The following is a 12,936-nucleotide window of genomic DNA, read 5'->3' as shown; positions in this document are numbered from 1 at the left end:
CTAGTCCTATTCTCTGTCCCTGACTCTCAACTGCAGAGCACAGGCCTCTGCCTCCAACTCTTCCATCTAAACTCCTTTGTGTTTCAAGGAAAGGGCTGACTTTTTGACAAATCTGAAATTTTATCTTCCCACTCACAGGTATGAATAACTGCAACAAATATAAGTAGGCTACTTTTTTTCTAGAATCCCAATGATGGGGTAGGTGTGACCGGAATAACCGAAGCACAGAACACTTGTAGGGCAGAGAGATCTCTATGTAGTCAGTGAGGTCACCATGCTCGCTCACAGCATTGTATGCTCAATTTCAGTGAGTTCCAGTTGGTACTTTTTAAGGAAATTAAACAACAAAATATTAAAATACATTGCAAGCAAAGTTAAGCACTGGGTCAGGAATCTTGTTTCTATTATTTACACACACACACACACACACACACACACACACACACACACACACGCCTTAGTTGAACATAACACACTATATAGATCATGAGCCAAAAGGACAGAATCACTCTCTCAAGAATCCTACGTGGCCTGGGCGTGGCGGTCGGCAAGGTGAGGAAGGATGATGGATGTGACCTGCTGTTCTTCCAGGGCCACCACGCTGTCAGCGCCCTGCAGGTAGTCCAGGGCCGAGTCCTAGCGCTGCCCTCTCGGGGGTTTGTGTGTAAACTCAGATTACATCCCTGCACTCTGACGAGCCTCCTCGTCTGTCATCAGAGTGACTGCTCATTTTACAAGGTGGAAATGAAGATGCTCCAAGGACAGAACGCATGTTCGAGTGCCAGCTGCTCTACTGCATGGCAGTGTTGGTCTGGGAGTGGGTGGGGCACACCTATAATCCCTACCTTGGATGGCAAGGCTAAGAGGATTAGGACTTTATTGGGTCATGTGAGCTACCTACTAAGACTCCATCTCAAAAAGCCCCCAAAATACAAAACTCAGAATATCCAAAGCAACAATAATAAAAAATAAAAAATAAAAAAAAAGAGGAGAAAAAGTCACTGGTTTTACTGAGTAAGTGGTGATATGAACTAAATTTTAAATAGAGTAACTATGGAGCAAGCTTCTTCCTCCTTTCTGAAATGGCTCCCCAGACCAAAAGATGCAACAATTGAACTCGTTGGGCCAAGCTTAACACCTCCTATAAAGAGCCTATTACACTCAAACACTATTTCCATATGCCCCAAGCTCCTTTTTTATACCTCCCATAGCCACAATAACAAAAGATAGAATAAAACAAATCACTTAAATTCAGAAAGGGCTGGGTGTGGTAGCAGTTGCCTTTAGTCCCAGCACTGAGGAGACAGATAGTTCCATCTCTAACAGAGGCTACATTGAGATCCTGTCTCAAAACCAAACAACAACAACAACAACCACACACACACACACACACACACACACACACACACACACACACACACACACACAGTGGAGTACAGTGGCTTTTACCCAGTGCTCTAGCACTTGGGAGATAGAGACAGAAGGGTCAGACATTCTAGACTGTCCTTGGCATACAGTGAGTTTAAGGCCAGTCTGAATGGTCTGAGATACATGAGCTCCTGTCCCAAAAACAGGTCCCCGCACTTGAACAAAACAGCCTGGACTATCTACCTGAATTCCAAAAGCCTCTCACACACAGTAACATATTTTCTTCTTCAGTTTCTCGAAAAAGTTTTAAGCAAGTAAAGTTTTTCTTGTTCTCTCTTTTAGACTATAAGGGTCAGAAGGGGATTTTCACTTCCAACATGTTTTGTTCCGGCCTGGAGAAATCGCTGGGCACTGGAGGACAGCCTGCACTCACACTGGGCACTGGAGGACAGCCTGCGCTCACACTGGGCACTGGAGGACAGCCTGCGCTCACACTGGGCACTGGAGGACAGCCTGCACTCACACTGGGCACTGGAGGACAGCCTGCACTCACACTGGGCACTGGAGGACAGCCTGCACTCACAATGGGCACTGGGGGACAGCCTGCACTCACAATGGGCACTGGGGGACAGCCTGCACTCACACTGGGCACTGGAGGACAGCCTGCACTCACAATGGGCACTGGGGGACAGCCTGCACTCACAATGGGCACTGGGGGACAGCCTGCACTCACACTGGGCACTGGGGGACAGCCTGCACTCACACCGAGCACTGTTACTCACCTCCTGCAGAGTCAACAGCGTATGAAGGATAGCTGGGAGTGTGGTCTGGACAACTCCAAATCTATCTTCTGTAAATGACGCTGCTACTAAGTGAGACAGACCTCAAGAGGGGGAGAAAACAGGAACGCCAAATTAAAATTAGACAAACCCATCTGAAATATATCTACTTGGGAAGATGCTAATAGTCTGGATATAAAGGGAATTATAAAAGAGCTACAATACAAAACTGGACAGCACATGGAATAAGCAGCATTCAGATAGAGATGCCTTAGCACCACAAAACACTGAAACAAAGAAGGCCTGACAGCTGTGAGGACATTTCCATGGCGTGGGTCTCTGTATCACGAGGCAGTACTAATAAGGAGAAACAGTTCCTCACCAATCACGTTTTCATAGCCTATGAAAGCAACCTTAAGGTAAAGATTATCTATTGGTTGCACTTTAATTACATAGAAAGATATGGAAGACTCTTACAGCCTCAACTTCTTTATGTACAAGAAAAATTCTACCCAAATCAAAACCTATCAGGCTGAGAGCTGAGACTCAGCAGGGGTGCTTGCCCAGCAGTCATGAGGCCCCACTTCTGTGCCTAGGACTGGCAGGCCAGGGAGGAAAATAAGACAGTTAGTTATCCCTATAAAACAAAGATAAAAATTTTCTGAAAATTCAAGGATTAAAAACCCAATACCAGAGCTGACCTTTCATGAACAGACTTCAAAATTAACTAATTAGAGTAACAGTCACAGATTATACTTCAAAGATACTACTTACCTTCTAAAGCCCAAATATGCATTTGGGCATCTGAAAAAACAGCCTGAATGGAGGCCTCTGGGTGCTACAAATAGAACAAAAATCTCTAAGTCAAGTCCCCTGTGCAAAAACTGCCATTGTACCAGCTGTGTGGTCTTTAGCAGCAAGACTCACAGCTGTCTCCCAAATTTTAAACTGAAATAATTTCTTATCTAAAGACTAAGTACAAGAGAACATCCAAATGTCCTTATGTAAAGGAAGAGTTCCCAGCTCAGGAAACCAGCATGATGATCACTCAAGGAGAGAGAACAGCCTAACTAGGGTTGCGTCTCATAACTGTCTACTACGTTCAACCCAATAAAAAGGAACCCAGTGTGGCTTTCTTTAATCTGCCCTGGGTTAGACATTATGAAGCAACAACTGGCCCATCTAAATAAATGCTGGCAGAACTGGGCTGCACAGGCTTGTAATCCCAGTTACTAAGGAAGCAAAGGCAGGAAGATCTGAAGTTCAAGGCCTACATGGGCTACGAGAATGAATTCAAGACCAACTGCAACTTATTGAGACCATCTCAAAACCCAAACTAAAACCAAGAACCCTGGTTTTTGTAAGTATCTGCCGAAGACTGGGCGGGCTACTACAGTGCTTCTCACCACTGTCTGCACCTAACACCACACAACAGCTCTTGCAGAATAAGAATCAAAGTAGATTTTTGCTTTTACTCACAGAGGGAAAGGTTTTTATGCTAGGAGCAGAAACTTTCTTCTTCCCCATAAAATGAGGAGCAAAGAGGACCAGTGTTAGAGTTATGGGAGGGAATTTAAGGGAAAGTGCGTGGCATACATAAGGCACTCACAGTAAGCCTTTTTCCCCTGTGGAAACAAAGAGCTGCAGTAAACTTCAGAGAATTCTCATCTTCTTGGTGAGGGATAAGACCCTTGTTGCTAAAAGATGGTCCTAGGTAGACTAGTTTTTGGAAAGGCAACTGATGATTAGACAGACCTTCCCTTCCCTTCCCCTGGAGGGAAGAAGCTGAGATGGCTCTCATTTCTATTCCCCTGTTCCTATCAGGATTGCTCAATTCTTTCCCCATCACTGTTTGGCTTCAGAGAGTAAAATGAGTAATGAAAGCTTTTGCTTGTGTGTGATACACTCCACAGCCCAGTCACTAATACTGCGGTGCACACACAAAGAGGCAAGGCATGAAGACTAAGGGCAAAAGTACTCTGCCCTGTGTGTGGACAGAGGTTCTGCTTGAGAAACGATTGACACAAAACTGCTGCATCTAAGTGAAAACACAAATAAATCTTTAATTTTTACAACTTAGATTTACTGCCCAGAGACAGCTCCAACAAGTGGGAAGCCAGCTGAAAGGTTGTTTGTTTGGGAGTTTAGGGTTGCGTTTCTTGGATCAGGATTTCATAAGTTGCCAGGTCTCACTTCAAACTCTCCATCTTCCTGCCTCAGCACCCGGAGTGCTGGGATTACACATGGAAGCCGCCATGCTGGCACATAAAACAACTCTGTGGCCTAAAATACAACTTTCTAACCCACCAACATTTCAACGTCTATCCTCTAACTTAGTCTCCTTTTTAACAGGCCACAAAGATGTGAGCAGTTAAGTGAGCCAGCAAGCACCCAAAAGCTGGACGTGCCTCCAGCCAGCATGAAAGGGTCAAAGCTGAAACCAGCACAAAGCTGCCAGCAGTCTCAGGAGCCACCACAGAGGCCAAGCCCAGCAACCATGGTGACATGTGTGTCTGGGCAGAGGACACGATGCCAGCATGGCTTGCAGGGAGCGTCTGTAAAATCTTCTAAGTCCGATCCCATCATCCATCTCACACCAATCTCCTCCCTCCCATTCTCAAGCTGTAATTTTATAGTCTTACCTTACTGAAAAAGTACATTATCAGCACCCGTTTTGACAAGAAATTCTTAATCTGAGTTGGATAAGAAGAATGAACATGGTTATACTTTCAAGTCTACTCAAGTGCAGTACACATTTCTAAGTTCTTCCTGGAGAAGTCTTCTAAATTAAAATGTAGCCCTGAACAATATTTACAATAAACTAAGTAAACACCTCTGTGCTACCGACTGGATACCCACAACGAGCCATCTTACCGTGACTGTGCTCCCTTGCACATACACTGGACACCAATTAGATCCTTGCCATAATAAAAGGAAATCTAAGCTGTCTGGGTAGTTGTTTTGTTTTGAAACCTATTTTTTTTCCCTCAGTTTGATACAACTGCTGGCCCTTTAACACCTCAAACTTCCCTAAGACATTTCCTACAAGGTGACATTTACAGAAAATGTAAGTGTCTGTATCAGACTCTAAGCCCGCTGACTTACTCTCCTCTCGCCCACAGCCACAGTAAAGCACAGGATGTAGAAGGCTGAACTGTCTAGTCACTACAAAAACTCGCAGGACCAGAACTGGTGTCACAGCAGTTCCTCTATTCTATACTAACCTCATCATTTCACCAGCAAACATGTTTCTATTTCTCCCACTCAAGAAAAGAAGATTCTTTCAAGTCCTTGACCCCTCAACTCTGAACAGGTACAAGCCATTTTCTCACCATTAAAAGCAAAAGCGTGTGAGAGACTGGCTTCTTTGGAGGTTCTATTTCCTCGCCCAAATTCCTCCTAATCCAGCCGCCTCTACCCAAGAACTCCTGTCACCAACTTTGCAAAACACAGGCAAGATGGCTCAGCCCTATAAACCTCAGAAACTGGGGTTCAAAGACTGCCTGGCTAGGCTACAGAGGAAGTCTGAGGCCAACCTGGGCAGCTGAGGAGATCCTGATTCCAAAGAAAATAAAACTCGCCGGGCATGGTGGCGCACGCCTTTAATCCCAGCACTCGGGAGGCAGAGGCAGGTGGATTTCTGAGTTCGAGGCCAGCCTGGTCTACAGAGTGAGTTCCAGGACAGCCAGGGCTACACAGAGAAACCCTGTCTCAAAAAAACCAAAAAAAAAAACCAAAAAAAAAAAAACAAAAACAAAAATAAACAAACAAACAAACAAAAAAAACTCGCCTCAGTTGCTGCTCCTTAGACCCCTTTGCTATTGACCCTTAATGAGTGGAGGGTCCAGCTTAGAGCTCTTTCCTTCTACACTCAACAGCACTGAGTCTCATGGCTTTCTTTGATTACTGTCTGAACCTCATGGCTTCCAACTATGTTCCACGTACACATCTAATCTTTTGCTTTATACACAGATATCTCAGATTTGTCATGCCCAAGATCAAACTTCAGCTTTCCCCTTCACCACTGGCAATGCCTTCGGAATCAGTGGTAAATTGCCCCAATCAACTGCAACTATGCCTCAGGCCAAAAGCCTTAGAGGAAACACTGGAACTTTACCCTGAATACAAAAAGCAAATTATAAGCAAATCCTGTTACGTTGGCATGAGCACAGATCTTGACCATACCTTACAGCTGCTATCACAGTCCCCACGATCACACCCACCACTCCCACTATGTGACGACTGCAGCAACTTTAACACTGGTTCTCAGCTTCTATGCTGCTTAGGAGTCAAACTTCAGATACGGAAAAGTCTTACCTCAACCCTGCTTTAGAAAAGCCCTTCCACAATATAAGTAACATTATAACATCCTATGGTCAGAACAGTATGGTGGCTTTCCAGCTCACTGGAGGGACCAGTTTTGGCACCATCCAGTGCTGCCTCAACTCTGGTTCCTGACACCTCTGGGAGTTCACCTCCTACCAAGCACTGTCCCCACCACTGTCCCTCGCTGAGCTCAAGACACACAGTTTCCGATGTTCCTCACACAGATGGCGAATCCTCCCTCCTGCGGGTACGTGCACCTCCCATCCGTCCTGCTGCTCTCAGTCAGCGTCAGCTCTTCAATGAGACGCCTCTGAGCAGTCCATGGAAAACTATACCCTGCCTTTAAGTACTGCCTTTCGTACTGGCTCTGCTTTTCCTATATAACATTTAACACATTAAAATTATCTTCCTTTGAGTATATTTTCCTCATCTTGGGCATGATCTATCAGGATACAGCTTAGAATTAATAGCATGTTTCAGCATGAAGCAACTTTTGCTCTTAACAGTTCCCAGAACAGCCCTGACATTAATTCAGTTCTAAATTATAAAGATATATAGAGTAATATACTTGCTTATTCATCTACTTCCCCTACTAAGATATAAACATATGGGAAATGGCTTTGTTTACTTGCTGTCTATCCCAGAGCCTAACTCAACTATCTCTTAAAGAATTAAGTCATATGAAATGCAGTATAAGTCAAAATACTCAACTATGGGTGATTTCATGAGCCAATCTGATGCCAGAAGCATAAAACAAACAGAAAGCTACTGCTGTGAGAGCTCTGACCTCTCTCCCAGTGGAGATCTCACATATACATATAAAGCCCATAGATGCGTCTTCCTACCTGTTCTCGTTTATTCTGAATCCACGAGTAGATCACACTGGGCTGTCTCACTGTCTTACCCTCAGCAGTAACAGAGGCGCAAGGAGATGGGTTAGAAATTGCAGACACTTGTTGATCTAGAAAAGAGAAAGGATGAGATGAGGACATAAGCTGTCTAAGCTACAACTATACAACTTTAAACCTGGAAAGTAGCCAGCCCTCACCAGAAGTGTGAGTCCACAGCCTCGGTCCTCTTCTTATGAGCTGAGGACTTTGGGGAGACCCAGAGAAGGGGTTTACATCAAGAATTCCAGCCATTCGGTTCACTACGCTGGAGCCAAACGGGGTCCCAAAAGGACTTGAAACATTGGGTGTAGATAATTTTGGAGAAAACAGTGAAGTTTTAACTAACGGCGGCACGGAAGGCGTCTGACTAGGTTTTGGAGTCTGAAAAGCAGTTTCTTCTGTAACAGAGCATATGCAGTGGTGATAAGAAAGCTTGGCCCAGGCAGGCAGCACTCAGGGGTTCAACTTCTACACTCCTCCCCGCCCTCTTAAGGCTTTAAACCAAAGCACAGTAGATGGCTTCCATTTAGATTTAAGTCCCAATGTCTATGTTTTATTTCTGTAATCCAGAAACCACTCAAGGAGTTTTAGATGTGTTTGTTCCATGCATTAGTATTGTGAGTATGTGCTTAAGAGCAGGCACATGCAGAGAGATCATGGGACAACTTTTAGGAGTTGTTCTCTCCTTTCACTGTGGGCTCCAGGATCAAAGCCAGCCTGTCAGGCTTGCGTCACCAGCCTGTAGATACCTATGTTTTCTGTTCACTCCCGGGGCTCAGTCCTCTAAGCACTGTCAAATGAACTCACCATCTGCACTTTACCTCGTCAGTCTACCCAGTCTGCTCTGCGTCCCTATTTTAACTACTAACAAAACACATCATACTTATGGAAAAGATGGGCAAGGAGAAAAATGCTAAACATAGCTACCTCACACATGCAATTAGCCAGGAACTAACTACTGTCACTTCCCTAGGAAACGGATACATTCCCCTTTGTGTAGGACTAGGAGTCACCTGCAGAGCTCAGTTTCTTGGGTTCCACTGAGTATGATGAATACATCCTCCCATTTGTAGCAGCAGCTTCTTGGTAGAGAACCAGTTTCTGAGTCATATCATTTAAAAGATTCAAACACTCCCTCGAAATAGCAGTCCAATTGTGGGGATGTCCACCTACGGTAGCCAAACAACACCTATTAAAATATAAAAAAACCCATATTCTCTTCCCAAAGCTTGGGGCAGGGGCAGTCAGCAAGAAAACCCACTTTCTCAGTTAAGCTATTATTGTTACTCAAGCCACCTAACACAGCAATTTAAGAACTACTTGGCTGAATCAATTTGCTCAAAAGCCTGCAAGCAAAACTTTGGATTTTACTCTTAAATTAGTTGCCAAAACTAAGCCAAGGACTAGGCCATATTTTTTTAAGACCAGAATTACTTCACTAGCAATGCTTAAGATTGTTAAGTCTGTGAAAAATGAACCAGGGCAGTGAAAGCTAGGATGCATAACGGTACCTCCAGGGGATGCTATACTACCTGCCTATTCACGGGGTTTCCTTACATGTCCATTTATAGGAGCTCCTCCCAATTAACAGTTGCACAAACATCCAAGAAGAAATCATTCTTACATTTTAAACAGCTATTCTGAACAGCATGACATAATCCAGCGCTGCTCCATAACTGACTCCCAGGACATTTAACCACCCTCACGTCTAACACACTCATGCTAGCAGCCACTAACTTACCCTCTAAGCAATCCACAGCAGCACAACCTTGTTCTCAAACATCCCTACTTTATGTGACAATGGCCCCACTGCACCAGAGATGGTGGCAACTTCATCATAGTACATTATTATAACTGCTGTATTTTCTTCTTATTGCTGCTCATCCCTATGGTGTTTAATTCATACATTTCATCATAGGTATACAGGTATATATGCATTAGGAAGCAACAGATACAGAGTTCACCACCATCCACAGTTTTAAGCACCATTGAGTATCTTGGAACACGTTCCAAGATAAATAAAGGAGAGACTATGTGTAAGAGCCAATATCCACACCAGGTATGCTGGTGCAGCCAGGTGGATCTCTGAGTTTGAGGCCACAGAGCTAAGTCCAGGGCAGCCATGTAGCCATGTCTCAAAAGTTTAAAAAAAGCAGCCAGCATTTGTTATGCTGTCTCTAGGAGTGGCTTGGCTGTTTGACAATGACCTTTACTCTTTCTAATTTTTTTTTTTTTTGGTTTTTTTTTTTTTGAGACAGGGTTTCTCTGTATAGCCCTGGCTGTCCTGGAACTCACTTTGTAGACCAGGCTGGTCTCGAACTCAGAAATCCGCCTGCCTCTGCCTCCCGAGTGCTGGGATTAAAGGCGTGTGCCACCACGCCCTGCTCTCTTTCTAATTTTTAAAATCTATTTTAAACTTTAGTATATTTAAAAAAAAAAAAAACAAAAAAGGCGCTGGGCGTGGTGGCGCACACCTTTGATCCCAGCACAGGAGGCAGAGGCAGGAGGATTTCTGAGTTTGAAGCCAGCCTTGTCTACAGAGTGAGTTCCAGGACAGCCAGGGCTACACAGAGAAACGCTGTCTCAAAAAACAAAAACAAACAAACAAAGGCAAAAAATTCATACACCAAAATTAAGCACACACAACTCTACGATTCAATTTTTCATACTTAGAGATCTTATATATGGGCCATTATGTTATTTAACATGAACTAATAGTTCTCATTCTTAAAGAAAAACAAACAAACAAACACCCTCACCTGTCTTTGATTCCCAAGCCCTTTGCCTATTAAGAGTTGTCACATGTGCCATGGCGTGCTAAGAACAGCAGAAGGCACTGTAAACTCCTCCCATCTCATGTCACTCAGCCCCTCATCACACAGATCCCTCTGAAACACACTCCTTTCCTACCACGTGCAGGGACCGTCGCCTAACCAGCAAGCACACACAAGATCCTCATCAGACTGAGATGCAACTCCGGACAGCTAGGAGCTGTGTGATATTCTAATTAACCTTCAATCACATGCCCCAGAGCAGGCCTCTGGCGAAGCACATGCTATTTTGTAGTTGCTTGAATAACAAAGTGCAGAAGAAGAGCCCAAGTGTGACAGAAAGCCCAAGTGTGACAGAAAGCACAGCGGCCTCGTTTTCTCCACAACCCAGCACTGGATTTCTCAGCGCTAAAAAGAAAGCAGCTCTGATCAATTATATTTTTATATAACTGGGTTTCATTTCCACATCACATTTAACTACAGATGATCTTTTTACAGTCTGGGAATTGGCAAGCTTTGCAAAATGATTGAGAGCTAATTAGAAAGCAGATGAAAGGTTACCCAGGCCCTTTCTTTCCCACTGGGGATAGGACTAGGCTGGACCAGTTCCACGCCAGGAACATGGTGAGAGTTCTGGCAAAGTCAGTCTTGAGCTTGTACAGTCTTGGCAAGCACAGCAGAGAACACCAGGCCTGCCAAAGTCACCCTCAGTCACTAACAAATCCAGTTTCTGGCTAACTTTTCTTCTAAGGGAGGCAGCGTAACCTAGCAGGAGCAGAGAGCTACGTCCATGGAGTCAAAAGATAAATCGGACTCCAATCCTTACTCCCATCTAGGGGAAGTCACCTGGTTTTTAAGTCCTCAATGGCATTACCAGAGCTAAGATTCCTAGGTTGAACTTTTCTGATAAGACACTTAGTACACAATTTCTTCAGGTTCAGGTATTTAAGGAGCTGAAAAAAAAGAAAAAATGAATATCTACAAATCAATGCTTTTCCCTGGTGACATAAATCTACTCAGCAGTGTCACCACTTGGGCCATGTAATATTCAGTCCAGTGTTCATCTAAGGTCTCAGAGGTGCAGTGAGGACAAACCATACCTCTCTTTCAAAGGCTCTGGGGCACTCTGAGCACGCACGAGCCCAATTAAGTCTATGACTCTCAGCAATACCTGGTTGGCTGAGACTGAAAACTTCTTGCCTCCGAGAAGGAGAATATTGAGAAAGCAGCATCAGGTCCTGTAAGGCCAAATACTAAAAGGAACAAAGAAAGACAGACTGTTAAAGCTTTAACAAAATCATATGTAAAAAGTAGGCACATAAATATCCAAGGAATCACAACTTCCCTTCTAACTCTCATGCATGCCTCTACCTCCCCACACACTCTAGGCTCTGGCTACTTACAGGAACTACAGAGCTCTGTATTTTTTTTTTTTTTTCAGGTCTGTAGGGTTAACTCCAATACCCCCTCCTCCTATAAGTTCCTGCCCCGGTCCCGCCCCCGCCCCCAGATCTGGGCCACAGCACTTGTGCCTGCTGCCTCATCTGCTTCTACTCAGCAGTGCGAGGCCCATAGGAACAGGGACATGGCCTTGCTCACTACTGCTACATCCAATGGCAGGGCCTAACACACAAAACACTCATTTTTTGCTCTTTCCGAAAAGCTACCTTCTCCTGGACAAGCCTCTTTATTTCTTCAAAGCATCAGTTCTGAGCGTCTGGTACTGGGACCAGGGGAGACGGTGGTGCCACTGCTCTTGCCAGTAGAAACCTAGCACTGTCATGTGTCTTAGTCATTGTCCTACCCAACACAACCCACAGCACCTGACAACTGACCTTCTAATAAAGATTCAGTAAGTGGCCAAACGAATGGCTAACACTTACTAGCAATTAGTGCTGCAATAGCTCATTTTCCTACTTGTTTATGCTTCTCTAGACTATGCCAAAAACACTGGGCTCCATTTCTTTTAACTGATTTTAAAGTACTAATCCAGCTGCGCACGCCAGAAGATGCCTGTTATCTTAGCACTTAGAATGTGGCTTAGGCACGAGAATTGCAAAATCAACTCCAACCTGGCCTACATAGCAGGATCCTGTCTCAAAAACCAAAAAATATAAATAAGGCACTATGATCTTTTAACAGGGTAAGACATATCCTGTTATACTTAGATTTCCTTTACAATTTCAAATTATAATCTGAATCAAACAAAATTTTTAGTTTGATTTGTAAACTTATTTAACTTTTATGATTATGATTTGTTTTAGAATTACAAGCATCTTGTGTATCACACTACCTGATACAGCAATTTAAAAGCACACTAGTGTTCCTGCTGGACTAGCTGGAATGGTTCGTCTACGCTCTGCATTTAGTTGGCTAGCACCTTCTGTTCGAGAGAGGTGCATCTTACACGTCTCCTATGATCAATAGCTGACTTAGCTAGTGTGGTAGCACACGGCCGTGCTCATCACTATTCAGGAAGCTGAGACACAAGGACAACATGAGTCCTAGAGTTCAAAGCCATCCTGGGAAACATACACACATAGCAGGTACATACACAGGGTGGTGCTTTACTGTCATATTTAATCACTTGAATTAAAAAAAAAAAAGACTAGCTAGCAAGTAGGTAATTTTTACAATACCAATACTAGAAGATTCTAGAGCAGTGGTTCTTGACCTTCCTGATGCTGCGACCCTCACGTTCCTCACGTTGTGTGGACCTCCAGCCATAAAATTATTTTCATTACTACTTCATAGCTGTAATTTTGCTACTATTATGAGTCATAATGTAAATATCTGGGTTTT

The 12,936-nt window shown here is 44.0% G+C and overlaps 1 protein-coding gene across 2 annotated transcripts in view; it reads right to left on the bottom strand.

The window, feature by feature from the left end:
* Positions 1 to 12,936, bottom strand: part of Ndc1 (NDC1 transmembrane nucleoporin) — a 48,300-nt gene that overhangs the window by 18,364 nt on the left and 17,000 nt on the right. For both annotated transcript variants that reach the window (NR_165083.1, NM_028355.4), the window contains exons 10-16: positions 11,306 to 11,387; positions 8,377 to 8,532; positions 7,522 to 7,761; positions 7,319 to 7,434; positions 4,790 to 4,840; positions 2,922 to 2,985; positions 2,151 to 2,251 (exon numbers count right to left, since the gene is read on the bottom strand). Coding sequence is in view for 1 of the 2 variants with exons in the window: in NM_028355.4 (NP_082631.1) it covers positions 2,151 to 2,251; positions 2,922 to 2,985; positions 4,790 to 4,840; positions 7,319 to 7,434; positions 7,522 to 7,761; positions 8,377 to 8,532; positions 11,306 to 11,387 (810 nt within the window). In the remaining variant the exon portion in view is untranslated. The remainder of the gene's footprint in view (positions 1 to 2,150; positions 2,252 to 2,921; positions 2,986 to 4,789; positions 4,841 to 7,318; positions 7,435 to 7,521; positions 7,762 to 8,376; positions 8,533 to 11,305; positions 11,388 to 12,936) is intronic.

This window comes from Mus musculus, chromosome 4 (assembly GCF_000001635.26).
Source record: "Mus musculus strain C57BL/6J chromosome 4, GRCm38.p6 C57BL/6J".
NCBI classification, from domain to species: Eukaryota; Metazoa; Chordata; class Mammalia; order Rodentia; family Muridae; genus Mus; species Mus musculus.
The sequence above is the reverse complement of the archived record's forward strand: the minus strand, read 5'-3'. Positions and strand labels throughout refer to the sequence as shown.